This window comes from Neolamprologus multifasciatus, chromosome 12, assembly GCF_963576455.1.
Source record: "Neolamprologus multifasciatus chromosome 12, fNeoMul1.2, whole genome shotgun sequence".
Lineage (NCBI taxonomy): Eukaryota > Metazoa > Chordata > Actinopteri > Cichliformes > Cichlidae > Neolamprologus > Neolamprologus multifasciatus.
Window position 1 is genome coordinate 23,226,374 of NC_140450.1, and position 19,881 is coordinate 23,246,254.

A 19,881-nucleotide genomic window follows, 5' to 3' on the forward strand; every position below is an offset into this window, starting at 1 on the left:
ATCTGAAAAAAAGTGCTTAGGATAAGATAAGATGCAAACAAAACAAAACAGAAACCGTTTTTATTTCACCCATTGTAAACATACAACACAACAACAATACAATTAACTTGATGAGGCGGTGTCGTGTTATTTGTGAATGATTTGTTGAAAAGAGCAAAATCTTTCAGGTAATAAACTGAGCAACTTTCTTCAACTGAGCTAACAGCTGCAAGCAAAGTAGCAGAGATGCTCTCACATGCCTCACCCTCAAGTTAAAAAAGATCACGTCTAAAAAAGACTTCTATTCAACTTAGTTTCACTTCATATTTTTCCACTTGGTTGTCTGCACTCCACCCACAGTGGCGCTGTCTAGACGTGTCTCTAAACCAAATGGAATATTTCCCAGAATGAGAATGAGTCTGAATAAGACTTTTTTCCTGCTGTGCATGTAAAAGTGAAACTTTGGATGGTCCTGATTCTACAGACAGTTTCTCAGGATTATGTGTGAAAAAGACTTTAGTGATTGTTTTGAACGGTGCATGCTCAGGTATCCTGTTCATGGCTTAAACTGGCACAATTAATTCTATTGTTTTAATTGAAATAAATGTAGGCCTATAACCTCCTGTTGACTAATCCATGGGGTACACCAGTGAACACGGAAGCCCAGTTGCCCAAATCTTTTAACAGATTTACAGCTAACAGCCAAAACACCTGAGCACACCTGATCTCATCAATCTGATCTCAGTGGCTGGGCAGCGTTAGGCCTGTTTAGTACCAGAATGGGACCCCACCTCAGAAACCAGGTGCTGTAAGGTTGGAGGGCGGCTCACGTGGTGGAGCGGGTCATCCACCAGTCTGAAAGCTGATCTTGAAGCATTCTGGGTAAAATACTGAACCTTGCTTCATTTGTGTGCGAATGTTAGATAAATGGACTTCTATGGAGCTTTTGTACTCTAGCTGACCATTTAAAGTGCTTTTTACTACAAGCCTCAGTCACCCAGTCACACACACGTTCATACACGTGCTTTTTTTGATACCTAAGTGCAGACACATTCAGGTAAAAGTGCTTAGTTATATAGATAAAATATATACATGTGTGACTGTGTGAATGAGACTTGTAGCAGAAACCTTTTGAGCGCTCACATTGTGCAGAAAGACAAGCGGAAGTTCAATTATTTATCTTAATTGCCTACATCAATATTTACTCCTCTCAATCGTAACTCAGTACTACTATTGTCTTGCTGCACCATCGTGTGGTACAAAGTGGTATTACATAAAGTATTCGTATTTTGCGTCGTGGCATTGCAACATAAGTAAATGTTGGAAGGTTGTAAACCTTTTTAATTAACAACAAGTATCTTAAACACAGTTCAAGATTCATTTAGAAGATTCACGAATATCAGCATTTAAAGTTACTTTACAGGCACATAATTAAAAGACTTTTCCTGAGAGTAATACAGAACGCCTTAATTAATGATTAGTATTACATTCATAGACAATTTGCTTGCAGATAAGATAACAAAAGTGATAATAATTAGTTAATTTGTATTTATAACATTTTTTTCCCGAAACTTCACATTGACCTTGAACGTAGCTTGACGTTCAGTGACACTCGGTCCCTCCCTAGGTTTTTCAGAAAGCCCTACCGGGTTACCAGTGAAGTCTCGTGCACTGCTTTGTTTCCGCTGGACTTTCAGACCGGGGAAGTTTACGTTTGTTTCACTTGAGTCAGGCAACCTGACGCGGAGTGCTCCTGGGAGACAAAACTCAGGGAAAAATGATGAGCGTCCAGTCAGGAAGTGTTGAAAGCGTCAGAACAAGGTACAACTGTGCTTTGTTTTCGCATAACGACAAGACAGCACACTGTTACATCTGCCAGGTAGGTGTCAGTGCACTGGAAACTATTCTAAACAATGCATTCTGCTCCTTTCAATCTTTCCGTAACTACAAAGGCGAGTTAGTTAGACAGCAGCACTGATAGTTAACAGTTTACTGTAGCTTGGTTAACCACCCACACTCTCATTCACACACGAACACCAAAGTAGTTATTAACATCAGCTAGTATGTTTTAATGTTTAGATATGAACGCTGATCTGTGAGAGGAGGGGGTGTGCACCGTGTCAGCTTTATATGTGCTGTATTTTATTTTTTTAACATTTGTTGGTAAAATAACTTCAATCCTAATGACACCATTCAAATTACATAAGAGTTAAAACTCCTTATCAACATTATGACTTTATGAAAGAAAGCAATTTCTACTTCTAACCCTCCATCACTTGTTGCATTTGACCACTTCAGCCCTGAAGTCAGCTGAAATCCCACAATGCCCCTATTTCGGGCTTTGGCTGAACGTGGTGGGGCGAAGGCTAGACCCGGGCGCAGGAGGCAGAGAACAGGAGACTGCTGGAGGACAGATGAAGATGGTCCGGTCCTTTCACTGAGGCAGCTGTCTCTGCTAAGCCTTGCTGACAACATGAAAGACGTGTGGGTGAAAGACTATACCGATAACTACCTGGATCAATATTCATTCAGATACATCATGGGGCCTTTCAACTTACTCAGTGAGTTAATGAGGGTCTAATTAAAAAATGATAACTGGAGAAATTTTAAAAAAGCAGCAGCACAGATTTGACTAAATCACTATAAGTTATCCCCTGCTGTACGTGTCTTAATGATATCTTTGTGGATGTTTCTTTTTCTACTCTTTAACTCTGCCTGTAGCCAGTGAACTGGTTGAGGAGCTGACATGCCTGCTGTGCAGCAGAAAGCAGTTGTCCAGGGCAGCCCTCCACCTCCTATTGGTGCCCCAGCTTCGAGGTCTGTCTCTGGAAAGTTGTCCTGCTTTGGTCACCCCAGCCCTCTGCACTCACATTGCTGCACGCTGCCAGGTTAGAGAGAAACCACCGCTTCCATGTCCGTGTCTCATCTTTTACTGCACATGCAGTTTATGGCTAATGGTTAAGGGGGTTCTTCTCCAGCTATAGACATTTTTCATATATTTATATTTTAAGTAAAAGAGACATTTTCCTTCCTGCATTAAATATCCTTCATCCTTTATGTTACAGTTTCATGAGTTGTTTTTTATTCTGGGAATGAAAAGCTCCTAAAATGAAAATTAAGACCCTGTTCACACATGCTTTTAAAATATATATTGGGTAATCCTGCAGGACCTGGTGGTGCTTTTTGTTTTAATCATACCTTGGTTCCTTTTGTGAGTCACATATGACTTTGTCCTGACAACCTGTCAGTGCAGTCAGTGTTATAATCTAAGCATGAATGGAGGGTCATGATGGATGCAGCTGTAAACTGCAGTGTGTCTGGGCTGACTGCATGTGATCCATTACCCAAAGACTTATTTTAAACCAGTTGCTAAGAGGGTGCTACATATTTGGTAATGTAAACCCACTGCAATTACGCCAGAAAGTCAAAAATTCATACAAATTATTTAAATATTTCTCTGTCTGATTATTTATTGTGAGTCTGAACCTTCTGTGTTTTTGTCTCAGGATTTGAGGAGTCTGGATTTGTCTGGAACCCAGCAGCTACCTTCAAAGGTCATTTCCGAAACCCTCCATGGCCTTCCTGCTTTGCGCTCCCTCTCTCTGACTGGCATGTCCTGTGACAAGCATGTAATCAGAACAATTGCTCAGCGTTGCCGTTTGTTGCGGCATCTAGATGTATCCCACTGTCATTTGCTTTCCCCAGGTGCATTGCTTCCACTTGGAGGTGGGGCTTTCTGCTCATCTTCAGGCAGTCCCTCTAAATCTCTGAGTTCTGTTTCCACTTCCTGCTCTGATCAGTCCTCATCCTTTCCTGCAACCCTGGCTCCTCTTCCCCTCAGCAGTCTGCTGGCTCTGGATATTGGGTTTGGGGTACAAGAGGAAGAACCTGTGGCTGCTGCAGCCTACCTCCTTCTCTCTCTCCCCTCCCTGGAAAGAGTAGCCATGGAGGGCATAGAAAAGGCCTGCTGCCTCATCGAGCACAGAGAGTTCAGCCTGGCAGATGAGTTTACAAGCAGGGAAGGAGTTGCCATGCTGGAACAGGTTTGGCAGGAAAGAAGGGACAAGGAGGGCAAGGATAATTTAAGAATGAGGAGAGAAAAAACAGCAGTGGATAGAGAAAATGAGGATGAAGAGGAGGAGGGGATATCATGGGAGGAGTATAGGAGTGGGAGTGAGGAAGATACAAGAAGAGATGAAGAGCCGCCTTGCTCTCAGAGGCAGTCAGGACAAAAAAGGACACATCTGTCACAGTCAGACTTTGCCCTGAAACTGAAGGATGTTAAGGGCTTAACCTTTGACTCTCTGGATAGTTTAGGTCGTTTATGTCCAGGCATTTGCTCCATGTCTGTGAGTGTTGACAGTAATGAAAACACTAGAGGAGGAAGCAAGGTATCTCTGTTAGCCGCGGGCCTCAAGGCCTGGTCCGGTCAGCTGCAGAGACTCTCGGTCCAATTCCCAGGAAATCTGGACAACCTCCTTCCCTCTCTGTTAGTTGCAGGGTCCTCTCTGATTTCTCTTACACTTGAAGGGGTGAAAACCAACTCCTACACCAGACTCCTGCCAGTCATCAGGGCCTGTCCCAGACTCAGAGACCTGCTCATTTCTGCTGAGCCTCCTCCCTCCTTCCTACAAATAGAACATGAGGAGGATCAACAGGACAATGGAGATCTTCCACGTCTGCCTAACCTTTGCTCTCTCACACTCAGGTAAGGTTACTGCTGAGGTACTATTTATGGTATATCAGGAAGTATTGCCCGTCAGTGAAGATTCTACACTGTTTCTTTGTGTGTTCTTGTAGTAGGCTGCTCATAATGATGTTTCACATCAATCTGACATTTAATCATGCCATTAGAGGAAAATCAAAAGTCTATTCTTGCTGCCAAGCTTAAGAGGCCCTATTGTACAGATAACGCTGGCCTTTATAGTGTTCATATTCTTCTTTTTAAGCTTTTTTTCTGCCTCGGGAGCACCTATCTGTATTGTGGCATATAACAAAATAAAGTGAGAGGAAATAATTATTTGAAACTTAAGAAATGAGGCCAGAAAATTATATTTTGATAAGCAGACAAGACTTTGGCAATCTATCAAAGATCTTTCCTCATCTTCTTTGTCTCTCCCTGAAGTTTCTCCTATGAGCACAGCCAAGTAAAGACTGCCATGTTCTGGATGTCCCTGAAGACGGTCCTCAGGTGTCTCCTGACCGGTTCCCCTTTACTGGAGAAGCTCTCACTCGTCTCCCTGCCGTGCCCCTTGGACTACACTTTACAGAGTGTGCTACGCACAGAGAACTATGAGCCGCGTGCTTCTGCAGAATCCACAGGCTCACCTCTCGTGCCGCTCGGTCGGGTACGCCACGTTGATCTGCAGCGGACAGACGTGACGATTAGAACGGTGAAAAGTTTATTACAGCAGAGCAAGAGACTGAAGTATATGGACGTGAGTTGCTGCTGGCAAATTAGTTACTCCGAGTGGCTGGCCTGCAAGACGTGCAGTAATGTTCAAATTGTCTGGGCATAATGAAGAGATTACCAGCTGATTCACATACAGCAAATAAAATTACTGTGCACCTTTTATAGTGTGAGGTTCTACTACAGCTCTACGAGTTTTGGCAGGTTATCACAGGTTATTTTTGCACTGAGAGAACATATTGAAGTAACACTTGATGACTTGTCTTATATAAAAAGAGTTATTACAGTAACTTGGATACATTTGAAAATGTGCTGTATAATTTATACCATGTTTTAAATCATTTGTTATTGTTTTTCAAACTTATTAGAAAGTCAATATTAATGTATTGTCTTTTCAGTAAGCTATAAATCTTATATTAAATACACATGAGATGGATTTGTGTATGACTTATGATTTTATATCCACTATCAATCCACTGCACATGTCCAAACTATCTCAGCCTTGCCTCTCTACCTTTGTCTCCAACCCGCTCAGCCTGTGCTGTCCCTCTGATGTACTCATTTCTAATCCTGTCAATTCTGGTCACTCTCAATGAAAACATCTCAGTGCAAACATCTCCAAACCACCCATCATAGCAGATCTCACTACCATCTTGTAAATCTTCCCGTTCACTCTTGCTGTTGCCTTTCTGTTACAAATCACTCCTGACACTCCACACTGTCTGCTCTCTTTTTCACCTCTCTCTCATTGCCTTGGATGTTTGACCCCAAGTATTTAAACTCGTCCTCCTACCTCTCGCATATTAAACCGTTTCCATCTCATTCACACACGTGTTGTGTCTTCGTTTCTACATTTCAATACCTGTCCTTAATCACCTGAACCTGCTGCACATTCTTCCCAGCATGATCTCTGCCTGTCAGTCTATAAAAGTCCTTTTCCTTGCTGGTGTCCATCCGTGCGCACAACTCAGTATATACCTTTGACACCTTTCTTTTTCTTTCCTAACTTCTCCCTTTAAACACGATGATTTCACATCACCTGGGGATCATTTCTTACCTAATTCCAGGAAGTAGGTGGCGGTATTGCACAATAATCCCTACATTAGACGTGGAAGAAGAAAAAAAACTAGACGGGCGGCTGTCTGCCCACAGGCTTCCGATCCGGGCTACGCGGAGATAAAAATCAATCACCACGTCTCGACTACCACGTCACTCACCGGATTCTTTCTCGTACCTTTACGTTAGTTAGCCAGGGGTTAGCATCTGGCTGCTAATAAATGCGACATTTTCAAGAAAAGGGGGATTTTCACACCTTTCCTAGTAAGTAATAAACCGGCTAGGAGCTGTGAACACGTCACATTACCGGTTTTACAGTGACGATCAGTAAAAATGGGCAAAAATAGGATAATTTAGCTTTCTACTACAACCAAAGTCAAACGTTATTCAACACAAACGTCTGAAATGCAAATGTTAGGTCGTGTGAGCGCTTATCGGCTTTCCTTTTATAAGCAGTGCTTTTCCTGTTTGGCTAATGTCTGTCTGTAGTTTAAATACGTTGCCTTTACAGCGAGAATATGCTACATGTCCTGTGTCGTACCGGCTCTGCAGGCCTTCTTGTTAAAGAGCTCAAGTTCCCCTCAAAATAAAATGTGAATAACTGTTAATTTATAACATTGCCCCCTAAAAGGTCACAATGATAAATGAAGACATCAGGACGTTTGGAACAAGGCAGATATTCATCTTCCAGCTTCATGCTTTATAGTGATAAGTAAAGCAACAAGTAGAAGAAATGTCCATCATGGGAAGGTTGGTTTCTCCTCGCATACCTTTCACATATCTGTGACGTTTCATACTTTGCTGAGGCTCTCTTATCTTTTGTTGCCAGGATCAGCTTTTCGTGCCTTTTCCCAGCTTCGTGGCACTTCAGCCTCTCATCCCAGGTTCTTCCTCGGCTCCTGATACCATCAATCAGACAGCTGCTCTTCATCAGTCTAGTGGTCTGCCTCATAGGGCTGCTCTACCTGCTGCTTGTTGCTGGAAAGGGGCATGTCAGCTGGATCACAAAGGAAAATCACTTTCACAGGTTTTACACAACTACTATCCAGTTGTAGATGTCCTAGTAAACATGGGAAGCATCATTTCTAACTTTTACGATTCTCAACAGGCATTTAGCTAGGGTCACTGATATCGACGCAACAGACACAACCAACCCCAACCTGAACTACGGTCTGGTAGTGGACTGTGGCAGCAGTGGCTCCAGGGTGTTCGTGTACTGCTGGCCCCGGCACAACGGTAATCCCCACGAATTGCTGGACATCCGGCAAATGCGAGATCAGAACCGCAAGCCAGTGGTCATGAAAATCAAGCCAGGTGAGATGTCCAGTGTTTGGCTCAAACTGTTATCACAATATTATTTGGTGATGCATGCATTTCTGCATCTTGTACTGCCTTTTATTTACCCGCTGCGATCTAATGTGTGTTTTCCTTCAGGTATTTCCGAATTGGCTAAAACACCGGAGAAAGCCAGTGATTATATATACCCACTGCTGAGCTTTGCAGCCCAGCACATCCCCAAACACAAGCACCAGGAAACACCCTTGTATGTCCTGTGCACAGCTGGAATGAGAATCCTACCCGAAAAGTAAAACCCCAATAAGAATAAAATTGTGAACTACAAATCTGTTAACACCTGAGCTGACCTGAGTTACAGTTAAAAAAAAGCTAAGTTAAGTTTTTGTTATTTTGTTTGTTTGATTTCAGTCAACAGGAAGCACTTCTGGAGGATCTGCGCACAGATATCCCAGTCCACTTCAACTTCCTCTTCTCGGATTCCCACGTGGAAGTGATTTCTGGAAAACAAGAAGGTACGTAAATGGAAACGTAATTTGAATTTAGTTTATTTCAAAGGGACAGTGCATGTAAATGAACAAATCAGTGAAAATATCGAGTTCCTGGCACGTTAGACAAAAACAATAAATAAGAAATTTAACACATCATCAGACAATGTACAACGATGTAGTCCAGGCAACAAATACATAAAATTACAACATGAAATTTTATAGTACACAGTACACAAGAATGAACATCAATGTGTTATACAGAATGAGAATGGTTTGTGTTGTTTTATATTTAATACAGTGGGAGTCTATTTGATTCATCACTTTGTGGCCACTGAAAAGTTTCCTGACACTAAACCTTATATCATAATTTACTTTGTTTTTATTTGTCTTAGGTGTCTATGCTTGGATTGGAATCAACTTTGTCCTTGGAAGATTTGACCATGTGCACAATGGTAAGAATCCAAGAAGGTAGCATTACACTTGTGTACTAAGTTTTTGCCAATAAAAGGCTGTTGTGCTGCATGTTAACTAAATCCATGGAGACTTTTGTATCTGCTAACGCGGTGCTCATACGATACGCCTTCACTAACTGAATCTCAAACCCCTTTGCTCTCGATCACCCAAGACGGCGAGGCTGTAGTGGAGGTACATGTTCCAGGCGGCGATCAGCAGGAGATGCTGTTGAGGAAAAGGACCACAGGTGTCCTGGACATGGGTGGTGTCTCCACACAGATTGCGTACGAAGTGCCCAAAACTGTAAGCTTTGCTTCTCCACAGCAGGTTATTATCCACAACCAATTCTGTTTTCGTGCTGTCTTTGGTTTTTGCCACTCACCCTCTGTTTTTCTCCCCCACCCCCCTTACTCCCCTTCTTCCACCCTCTATCATTTCCTGGTAAAACCTGTATGCACCATTTTTGTCCCGTGGAGATGATCTGCTCTCCATTCATCACTATTGACTCTACTGTAAGCCAGCTGCAGGCTCAGCAAATATGCCATTGATTGACTGTAGCCTCCCTAAATAGTTAATCTCAGCTTCTTTGATGTTTTGAGATGCCTTATTTGAGACACAATATTTAGCTTTCTCTTTTCTTTTCTTGCCTCGACTATGGGCGCCCTGCTGTAATAATAAAGGTGTGTCTATATGCATACACGCACTTTAGAAGTGCGGGTGTGTAAATTTGAATATGCGTAAGTAGAGGGAGGGAGTCACTTCTCGTGCTGATGTGTGTTTGCTCTGTAGGAGGAAATTGCCAAGAACTTACTGGCCGAGTTTAACTTGGGGTGTGACGTGCATCGCACAGAGCATGTGTATCGTGTTTATGTGTCCACCTTTCTGGGTTATGGAGGAAATGCAGCACGCCAAAGATATGAGGAGAATCTCATCAGAAATACTGCAGCCCGAAACAGGTGAGATCTGCAGGTCATTCTCTTGGCTTAATTAAACAGTTTTTGTTTTTGTTTTTTAAAGGTGGCACTACACAGTATTGCAGATATTTATTATATTTATTCAGGCTCTTAGATCAGCATATTGGTGAAACAGTGGAGTCTCCACTGCTGGACCCGTGTCTACCCACTGACCTGCAGGATGAGATCGGCCCACCTACGCAGCGCCTGTATCTGCGAGGCATCGGAGACTTTGACCAGTGTAGGCAAATTCTCCAGCCATTCCTAAACCGCACCAATGACACCCAAACCTCCCTCAATGGCGTCTACCAGCCGGCAATTGACTACAGCAACAGTCAGTTCTATGGCTTCTCTGAGTTCTACTACTGCATGGAGGATGTGCTGCGCATGGGTGGAGATTATAATGCTTCGAAGTACGCCAAGGCTGCCAAGGTGAGTGGCACTAAAAAAGTTTAAGTGCCAGCAGAGCTCCACGGTACTAGGTTGTGAGCGCAGAGCCTGCTGAAGGACTCGGGGCCCTGATGTCACTTTCATGGGCTCTTTTTGACAGTTTAGTCAGTGACATACAGGTCCTTCTAAAAAAATTAGCATATTGTGATAAAGTTCATTATTTTCTGTAATGTACTGATAAACATTAGACTTTATATATTTTAGATTCATTACACACAACTGAAGTAGTTCAAGCCTTTCATTGTATCAATATTGATGATTTTGGCATACAGCTCATGAAAACCCAAAATTCCTATCTCAAAAAATTAGCATATCATGAAAAGCTTCTCTATCATCTGAATCAACAAATTAACTCTAAACACCTGCAAAAGATTCCTGAGGCTTTTAAAAACTCCCAGCCTGGTTCATTACTCAAAACCGCAATCATGGGTAAGACTGCCGACCTGACTGCTGGCCAGAAGGCCATCATTAACACCCTCAAGCAAGAGGGTAAGACACAGAAAGAAATTTCTGAACGAATAGGCTGTTCCCAGAGTGCTGTATCAAGGCACCTCAGTGGGAAGTCTGTGGGAAGGAAAAAGTGTGGCAGAAAACGCTGCACAATGAGAAGAGGTGACCGGACCCTGAGGAAGATTGTGGAGAAGGACCGATTCCAGACCTTGGGGGACCTGCGGAAGCAGTGGACTGAGTGTGGAGTAGAAACATCCAGAGCCACCGTGTACAGGCGTGTGCAGGAAATGGGCTACAGGTGCTGCATTCCCCAGGTCAAGCCACTTTTGAACCAGAAACAGCGGCAGAAGCGCCTGACCTGGGCTACAGAGAAGCAGCACTGGACTGTTGCTCAGTGGTCCAAAGTACTTTTTTCCAGATGAAAGCAACTTTTGCATGTCATTCAGAATTCAAGGTGCCAGAGTCTGGAGGAAGACTGGGGAGAGGGAAATGCCAAAATGCCTGAAGTCCAGTGTCAAGTACCCACAGTCAGTGATGGTCTGGGGTGCCATGTCAGCTGCTGGTGTTGGTCCACTGTGTTTTTATCAAGGGCAGGGTCAATGCAGTCAGGAGATTTTGGAGCGCTTCATGCTTCCATCTGCTGAAAAGCTTTATGGAGATGAAGATTTCATTTTTCAGCACGACCTGGCACCTGCTCACAGTGCCAAAACCACTGGTAAATGGTTTACTGACCATGGTATTACTGTGCTCAATTGGCCTGCCAAGTCTCCTGACCTAAACCCCATAGAGAATCTGTGGGATATTGTGAAGAGAAAGTTGAGAGACGCAAGACCCAACACTCTGGATGAGCTTAAGGCCGCTATCGAAGCATCCTGGGCCTCCATAACACCTCAGCAGTGCCACAGGCTGATTGCCTCCATGCTACGCCGCATTGAAGCAGTCATTTCTGCAAAAGGATTCCCGACCAAGTATTGAGTGCATAACTGAACATAATTATTTGAAGGTTGACTTTTTTTGTATTAAAAACACTTTTCTTTTATTGGTCGGATGAAATATGCTAATTTTTTGAGATAGGAATTTTGTGTTTTCATGAGCTGTATGCCAAAATCATCAATATTAAAACAATAAAAGGCTTGAACTACTTCAGTTGTGTGTAATGAATCTAAAATATATGAAAGTCTAATGTTTATCAGTACATTACAGAAAATAATGAACTTTATCACAATATGCTATCCCCCTAGGTCGTGTAGGGCTCTGGCAGTGCTCCTCCTGGTCCTTCAGTCTTGCTTGCTGAGTTGATGCCCTTCTCCTTGCGCAACAGCCCGTCTCCTTGTATGTCCTCCACACTCTTGAGACTGTGCTGGGAGACAGTAAACCCCATTGTCATAGGGATGCACCATGCTCGAGTAGCTGTGCAACTTGAATGGGCTGCGGGATAGTCTCATGCTACCAGTAGTGGCAAGTGCCATCAGTAAGCAGGGATGATGGCAATGGTGCTCACCACCTGCTAAACCAGTGGTTCCCAAACTTTTTTTGCTGGGCCCCCCTTGTTTTACAAGAAAAATGTTCGCGCCCCCCCTCGCGCACGCACGAACACACCCTCCAACCACACACACCCATATTTTGCTCCATTGCGGTTTATTTCACACCTCAAACATTTAGTAAACAATTAAGCAAATACAAGTAATCTGCAATAAATGACAGGTAGTAAGAAAATAAACTACTAAGTCTTTTACGCTACGTCCACACCTACACGGGTATTTTTGAAAATGCAGCTGTTTCGTCCACACGTAAACGGCGTTTCGAATCACCGAGAACTGTAACTTTACTGTATAAAGAGCTAACATCTCCAAAATGTCAGGAGTAGTTAGTCATTACAACAAGTGTTTGTGAACTACAAATCAAGAATGTGGGATACTGTTTGTCCGTGATTTAAACAGCCCAGCGCTGCTCCCAACGAAGGGAAAACCAATCCTGCAGGGAGACCTACCTCAGCACTTGTGCAGGTGATGCCAAAGGGAAGATTTGCTTCACCATATTTTCTAGTCTTTGGCTTAGAATGAAGTTGGTTTGGAAACATATTCAGCGATGCTTCATCTCCTGCTTTGCGTTTGTGTGGGCACCCGTGCTAGTAGTGATGGGTCGTTCGCGAACGAAGTGGCTCTTAGAGCCGATTCTTTGAAGTGAACGATGCGAGCCGGCTCCTTATTGGGAGCCGTGAGGTTTTTTTTTTTTCTTTCTCTCACCCTCTCTCTCGCCCTTTTTTCGGCTAAACTCCGCACTTTGCGCTAGGCAGAGGGGGGAGGGGCGTTAGTTACACTCGCAGTAGCACAGGAACAGAGCCAGAGAGAAAGAGAGCCAGGGACAACAACGTCACATTAGAAAGGTATAGTAATCATCCACTATTTTCAGTTGCAGATGATAAAGGATTCAGAAATCATGTAGGCCCATATGAAATAGAATGTGCATCTTATTTTGTTTTAATATTTTAATTTATATTTAATTGTGTTGTGGTTTGCAGTGTTTTGTGTTGTTTCACGTTAAATTTGTTTAAAAGGAAAAAGCTGAAAATTTAAATAGTTAAAAATTTAAAATGTAAATAGTTGTTTTTTGTATTATATGATTTATTTATTACATTTTATGTGGAGTGAATAAATAAAGTATATTTATGGTGGCCCTTAGAGACAAAGCACGTACAAACTCCAAAACACGTACAAACTCCTAAGCACGTACAAACTCCAAAACACGTAAAAACTCAGAAGCACGTACAAACTCAGAATCACGTACAAAAGACAACAGAAGTGCTCCAGGATGCTAGGGCGCAGTGTTGAGCTTTTGTTTCCTAGTGGCTACACAAGCCAGGAAGTATCAACAACCGGATTTGGTGTGTGGTAGTAACAGGTAAATGAACTTTTTTTTTTTTTTAAATTATTTGAATAAATATGAGTGCTTGTCTATAAATACACAAACAATACACCCATGCTTTCAATTGTGTAATTTAAGTGATCTGAGTCTGTTTTGGAAGTTCAGTAAATGCTAGAAATGTGTTTTGGAGTTTGTACGTGCTTTTTGGAATTTGTGTATGCTTTAGAGTTTGTACGTGCTTTGTCTCTAGGGGCCATATATAAACATATATAAATCAAACCACTTTTTTTAACATTAGTAATTCCTTTTCTGCATAATTTTATATTATTGTTAATGATTAAATAATTAAAGCAACAAAACAGCCTGAAGAGCCGGTTCGGAGCCGAAAGAGCCGGCTCTTTTTAGTGATCCGAGCCGAAAGAGCCGGATCTCTAAAAAGAGCCGGAAATCCCATCACTACGTGCTAGCAGTGTCCAAGCGTTGTTGTTTTTTTTTTCCCTTTTCATGCCGCGCCCCCCCTGCAATGGCTCTGCGCCCCCCCTAGGGGGCGGGCCCCACACTTTGGGAACGTCTGTGCTAAACCATTCCCTTTTTGAGATGTGTTTTGTTACCTCTCCACTGTACCAGTTTTCACTTTGATTTACAGCAAAGCAGGTGAAATTGATTCACAATGGCTCACGCTTGCTATTAGGATGGATTGATCCCTCAAGTTTAACTTTATTTAGACTGTAATGATCCAGTGTTCCTTTAACTCTTTTGAGCAGTGGAGTAGAGTTATTTTGAGCACTAGAATGATTATAGTAATGTTTGTCATTCACTTATCATTGGAAACTTTGCAGACATTTTTATTAAACATTTACAGAGTTACTGTGCCACCCAGTGGAAGATTCTGAGGGAACGCTTTGAGTCTGGGTTATACGCCTCACATGCAGATCTCCATAGATTGAAGTAAGTCAGGACTCTCCAGCAGTTTCTGAAAACAACATATAACTTGTCACGTACCTCCAATATCTCTGCTGCATGAATGTTCAGCATGTGCTGTATTTGTCCTGTCTGCAGGTACCAGTGTTTTAAATCGGCATGGATGTATGAAGTATTGCACACAGGCTTCTCTTTCCCAACCAATTATAAAAACCTAAAGACTGCTTTATTGGTCTACGATAAGGAGGTCCAGTGGACTCTTGGAGCTATACTTTACAGGACACGGTTTCTGCCTTTAAGGTAAGATGGATTTTCTCGCACGTGTTGCCCTTTCCTCATCAGTTTACTAATCAAGCTTTAAGTTATTTTGCCCAGTGAAAATAATGTTGTTCATGTGAATGAGTGCAGCCATGGTTAGTGGATCTACAGAGCTGGATTTCACTACAGGACTCTCAGTCTTTGTTTCCCAAACTGTTGTAATATGTGTGACTTGTTCTTGTTGTGACCTCTTCCAGGGACATCCAACAGGAAAGCCTGAAAGGAGCGCACTCTCACTGGCGACACAGCTTCTCCTTTGTCAACAATCACTACTTATTCCTGGCTTGCTTCTTCATCGTTTTGCTTTCTATTATACTGTACTTACGGCGACTCCGCCGCATTCATCGGCGCACAGCTCAGCATTGCACCCCCTCGTCTGTACCATGGCTGGAAGAGGGCCTTGGCTCACCAACAATCCTCATCAATCTCTAAAATTTGTAGAGCGTAAAGTCTGGGCAGCGTGTCTGCTTCCCATCGCCAATCTTCGCTCCTTTTCTCTCTGAAGCCATCTCCTTTGTCAGTGACTCTTTGAAAGCTGCTCCACCTTAATGTGTTTTGAGAGATGGTACAAATAAGGAACACCTTGCATGAATCTTCAGGCTTGCCTGAGGAAAATATGTGTGATTAAGTTAAACATTCATAATTATATTTTTGCCTGTCTAATTCAGAGGGCAGCTGCCCTTAAGTGTCTCTTATTTATTTCCAGAAATAAATGGTACTTTATTTCCAGATTATCCATAGGGAAATCATTTCTTAGTCAAACTTTTTAATTTCACAAAGTTTGACAAATAAACCATAGTGGCTTTTTTAAAAAATTCTATTTATGTGTGGATATTTACAGTTCTGTATGCCTTTGCCTTTTCTTTGTGCATGTACACATCTTTTTTGTTGTTGTTCTTAAAGTTAGATGAAATAAGCACTCCCCTATTTGTATAGAAACCTCAAATGCAATTAATTATAATCCGTAGAAGGAGAATTTTTTTGCACTGCAGTTGAGAAGCACGTCCCAGCAGGAATAGTCTTTTTCTGTTTGAGTGTGTCCGTGCGCATCGCTCCAAAAGTGACAAGTAGCCTTGAACAGCTATGCTAGTGCAATACATGTCTTATCACTGCAATGCATCTACCCTTTTCTCATGAGCCTCAGTCTTTTCTAAGGCCTTGCTGAAAGTCTTGCGTGTGGATATCTGGCTGTTCGGTTGGATACTGTTGCATATGTTTATGTTTAGGCTTCGTTTTCAGAAGCTATCATGTCACTGCTGTGTGTGTGTGTGTGGGGGGGGGGATTGTAAACAAGAGCACATGCCCCATTATTTATATAATGAAATGTTTTCACAAATGAATGTGAAATAAATGTGACACTGCAACCCAGTAATAAAAATTTTATGCTATTCTGATCTTTTATCTTTTGGATTAAATGTAAATTTCATGGTCTTTGGGAGTAATGTGAACACCGGCCTCTCTGTCCTCTTTTATTCACCAAATGTGGTTTTTAAACTTATTTCCTGTTTAAAAGCTGCATGGAAAAAAAAATCAATCAATGGTAATAATCAGCATGTAGCCAATAATGGCCACAGGGCTGCAGAAAGTTTTTTTGTGGGTTTTTTTTTTTTTTTTTTTTTTTTTTTTTGCCTGTCCCGTTTGGTTCTTTGGCCATCAAAATTGTCTGAAGGCCAACAAAGATACCCAACGGATTTACTTTACCAAGTGGATCATCAAGGCCTTGCCGTATTGTTCCATTTGATCAACCTTTGTTATTCTTCTTTTTTTTTTTTTTTTTAGTTGTTACTGACGGGACAGACATGGCTGGGAGGTAGGAAAGGGAAAAGAAAGAGAGGAAGCAAAAGAAAAACAGAGGGCAACGGGATGGTGAGAAAGGGCACTTAAAAAGAAAAGATCTCCTGGATCACCTGTTGAGAGAGGAAAAAAGCAAAACAGAGAGCAACATGATAAACACAACACCATTGCATGAATCTAGCTAAGTGTAAATAACAGTAAATACTAAAAATTAAATGTTTTTGTGCAGCACGCAGGGTCGACAGTGCACAATGTGGTTTCAGGTAGCAGCTATGGTGTAGTTTGTGTCCATGAACAACGAACACCCGTGTGCACACATGTGTGGATCAGCGTGCTTGTATTCAAAAGGTTTCTCCATGTAACAATCTGCTAGAGCAGTGGCTCCAAAACTTTTTTTGCTGGGACCTGTTTTGTTTTACAAGAAAAATGTTCGTGCCCCCCCCCCCCCTCCACGCGCGCGCGCACGCACGCACGCACAAACACATCCTCCAACCACACACATATTTTGCTCCATTGCGTTTATTTCACACCTCAAACATTTAGTAAACAATTAAACAAATACAAGTAAAATGACATGTAGTAATGAAATAAACTACTAACTCTTTTATGCTAAGTCCACACCTACACGGGTATTTTTGAAAACGCAGCTGTTTCATCCACACGTATATGGCGTTTCGAATCACCGAAAACGGAGATTTTTTAAAACTCCTTTTTTGCGTTTAGGTGTGGACAAGGAATACAGAGTTCATCAGGCAGCCTCAAAGGTATGTGCCTTTTCTCACATCACGCTGTGCGCCACCTTATTGTTTACATGAGATGAATTGCAGAATGGCAGATAGAGACAAAATACTGTTAATCTGACTATCTTCAGGTTTTACATGCTTACATATACACATGCAGTTACTGTTCCTTCATTTAGAAAGGCAGAAGCATCACGGTGTAATTGTTTTACATGTAGCTGTTTTTTTCCTGTGTAATAATATTCAACATTGCTATCAATACATTTTTCAAAAAATCCCTCTGCAAAATGGTTCAAAAACATAAACAACTGTTGGATGCTGTTTGTCCGTGATTTGAACTGAGGGAACAAATCGTGGCAGGATCAGCCTGATATTATTTGTATCCTGCTGTAACTTTACTGTATAAAGAGCGAACATCTCCAAAATGTCAGGAGTAGTTAGTCATTACAACAAGTGTTTGTGAATTAAAAATCCAAAAATTGTGGGATGTTGTTTGTCTGTGATTTGAAGAGCCCAAGCTGCTCCCAGCGAAGGGAAAACCAATTCTGCAGGGGAGACCTACCTTGTAATGATGGGTCGATCGCGAACGAAATGGCTCTTAGAGCCGGGTCTTTGACGTGAACGATGGGAGCCGGCTCCTTATCCCAAGCTGTGTTTTTTTTTTTCTTTCTCTCACCCTCTCTCTCTCCTACTTTTCTGCTTCACTTAGCATGTGAGCCTTGTGCTTTAAGCTGGGAAGAGGGGGTAGGGGCGGTAGTTACACTCAGTAGCACAGGAACCGAGCAGGAGGGAGAGACAGAGAAAGAGAGCCAGGGACAACAATGTCACATTAGAAAGGTATAGTAATCATCCACAACTATTTTCAGTTGCAGATGATAAAGGATTCAGAAAGTTTATTCATGCAGGTCCATATGACAGAGAATATGCATGTTCTTTTTGTTTTCATATTATAATTGATATTTAATTGTGTTGTGGTTTGCAGTGTTTTGTGTTGTTTCACTTTAAATTTGTAAAAAGAAAAAGCTGAAAATTTAAATAGTTAAAAGTTGAAATGTGAATAGTTGATTTTTGTATTATATTATTTATTTATTACATTTTATGTGGAGTGAATAAATAAAAGTATATTTATGGTGGCCCCTACAGACAAAGCACGTACAAACTCCAAAACACGTAAAAACACGTAAAAACTCCAAAACACGTAAAAACACGTAAAAACTCCAAAACACGTAAAAAACACGTACAAACTCCGAAGCACGTACAAACTCCAAAACACGTACAAAAGACAACAGAAGTGCTCCAGGATGCTAGGGGCAGTGTTAAACTTTTGTTACCTAGTGGCTACACAAGCCAGCAAGTACCAACAACCGGATTTGGTGTGTGGTAATAACAGGTAAATGAACATTTATTTATTTTTTTATTATTTGACTATATATGAATGCTTGTGTATAAATACACAAACAATACACATATGCTTTCATGCTTTCAATTGTGTAATTTAAGTGATCTAGGTAGCTCTGTTTTGGAAGTTCAGTTCATGCTAGAAATGTGTTTTGGAGTTTGTACATGCTTTTTGGAGCTTGTACGTGTTTTGTCTCTAGGGGCCACCGCCTATATTTATATATAAACATATATAAATAAAACCGCTTTTTTTTTACATTAGTAATTCCTTTTGTGCATAATTTTATATTATTGTTAATAATAAATTAATTAAAGCAACAAAACAACCTGAAGAGCCGGAGCCGAAAGAGCCGGTTCTTTTTAGTGAGCCGAACCGAAAGAGCCGGTTCTCTAAAAAGAGCCGGAAATCCCATCACTACTACCTTGGCACCATGGCTCTGTGCCCCGCCCCCGCCCCACACTTTGGCACTCTGTGCTAGAGGGTGTGGGGAGCCATAGGCCTGTCCCCCAGGGCATGAAACAGGCATGAAGGAGATCCAGGCCTTGACATCCAGAGGCCCCAGAGAGCGAGAGCCCAAGGAGGACCATCAGAAGGGTATTCGTGCCACCCTCTGCAGCAACTGCTGTGTCACCATGCTATGCAAATACATCATTAAAAAATAGTGTTTCCAAGCCACAGTCTGGCATTGTTGTGTTGGATATCTGCTCTGTTACAAGGCTGTAACTGCTGCATCACTGGGAATATTCCACTTGTGGATTTGTTTCAAAGCAAACAAAGTCATGCACACAATGCAAGATCAATGTGACGTGTCCTGAGAACGAAGCAAATGAGCCATGTGCCTTTTAAACTCAGTGGTGTTTGAAGTCCTCAGCAGACACTCCAATAGTAACATAAACTAATGCACTCGCTTATTGTTGCTTTGAGTGGAAGATAAATTCATTGCCACTTTTGCTAGAATTCAAAACATGTTCTAAACTCCCACGTTTGTTTGCTGTGAAGTAACCTCTCAGACTGAACTCATGTCTCAATATTAGTATTATACTGTTGATATTATTAGTCTGTTATTAACAAAGACTGACGTGATTACATGCAACAGTTTGTGAAGTACAAAAGGCAGGCCGGTCATTTTCTTTCTGTTTGTTGCTGCATCATGTCTCTGGTCTTCCACCTTCAGTGTTGTAATAACGTGTTGGTAATAACCAGCTGTAGCTTTAAAAGTTCATTTTTTATTGGTACACTACCTGTTCATGTTAACCTTTTTGTGGTAAAAGCAAGGAAAATGATATTTCCCTTGCTGATATGTGAACAA

The 19,881-nt window shown here is 41.8% G+C and overlaps 2 protein-coding genes across 4 annotated transcripts; both read left to right on the forward strand.

Annotated features, from left to right (window-relative positions):
* The first annotated feature begins 1,607 nt into the window (after window positions 1-1,607).
* Window positions 1,608-5,825, forward strand: LOC146506997 (uncharacterized). The gene is made up of 5 exons (XM_085180458.1): window positions 1,608-1,858; window positions 2,278-2,540; window positions 2,701-2,867; window positions 3,486-4,687; window positions 5,105-5,825. The coding sequence occupies exons 2-5, from the start codon at window positions 2,303-2,305 to the stop codon at window positions 5,496-5,498; spliced, it is 2,001 nt and encodes a 666-aa protein (XP_085036584.1). The 5' UTR covers window positions 1,608-1,858; window positions 2,278-2,302; the 3' UTR covers window positions 5,499-5,825.
* Window positions 5,826-6,504: 679 nt separating this feature from the next.
* entpd4 (ectonucleoside triphosphate diphosphohydrolase 4) lies at window positions 6,505-18,466 on the forward strand. 3 transcript variants are annotated; one of them, XM_085180459.1, is made up of 14 exons: window positions 6,505-6,709; window positions 7,077-7,195; window positions 7,275-7,472; window positions 7,554-7,759; window positions 7,880-8,030; window positions 8,150-8,253; window positions 8,622-8,681; window positions 8,855-8,985; window positions 9,159-9,194; window positions 9,472-9,638; window positions 9,743-10,067; window positions 14,263-14,348; window positions 14,460-14,621; window positions 14,837-18,466. In XM_085180459.1, exons 2-14 carry the CDS (start codon window positions 7,179-7,181, stop codon window positions 15,069-15,071), a joined length of 1,878 nt encoding a protein of 625 aa, XP_085036585.1. In that variant the 5' UTR covers window positions 6,505-6,709; window positions 7,077-7,178; the 3' UTR covers window positions 15,072-18,466. The 3 variants fall into 3 exon arrangements, with proteins under 3 accessions (XP_085036585.1, XP_085036586.1, XP_085036587.1); XM_085180460.1 differs by lacking the exon at window positions 9,159-9,194 and having other exon boundaries at window positions 6,506-6,709; window positions 8,855-9,009; XM_085180461.1 differs by lacking the exon at window positions 9,159-9,194 and having other exon boundaries at window positions 6,506-6,709.
* The last annotated feature ends 1,415 nt before the right edge of the window (window positions 18,467-19,881 follow it).

Bases quoted from the DNA above. Each gene is read 5' to 3' on its own strand.
- entpd4 (XM_085180459.1), top strand. The intron at 9,639-9,742 runs GTGAGATCTGCA...ATATTTATTCAG, and splicing joins AATACTGCAGCCCGAAACAG to GCTCTTAGATCAGCATATTG. The intron at 14,622-14,836 runs GTAAGATGGATT...GACCTCTTCCAG, and splicing joins ACACGGTTTCTGCCTTTAAG to GGACATCCAACAGGAAAGCC.
- LOC146506997 (XM_085180458.1), top strand. From the start codon at position 2,303: ATGCCCCTATTTCGGGCTTTGGCTGAACGTGGTGGGGCGAAGGCTAGA. The intron at 2,541-2,700 runs GTGAGTTAATGA...CTCTGCCTGTAG, and splicing joins GGGGCCTTTCAACTTACTCA to CCAGTGAACTGGTTGAGGAG. The intron at 2,868-3,485 runs GTTAGAGAGAAA...TTTTTGTCTCAG, and splicing joins ACATTGCTGCACGCTGCCAG to GATTTGAGGAGTCTGGATTT.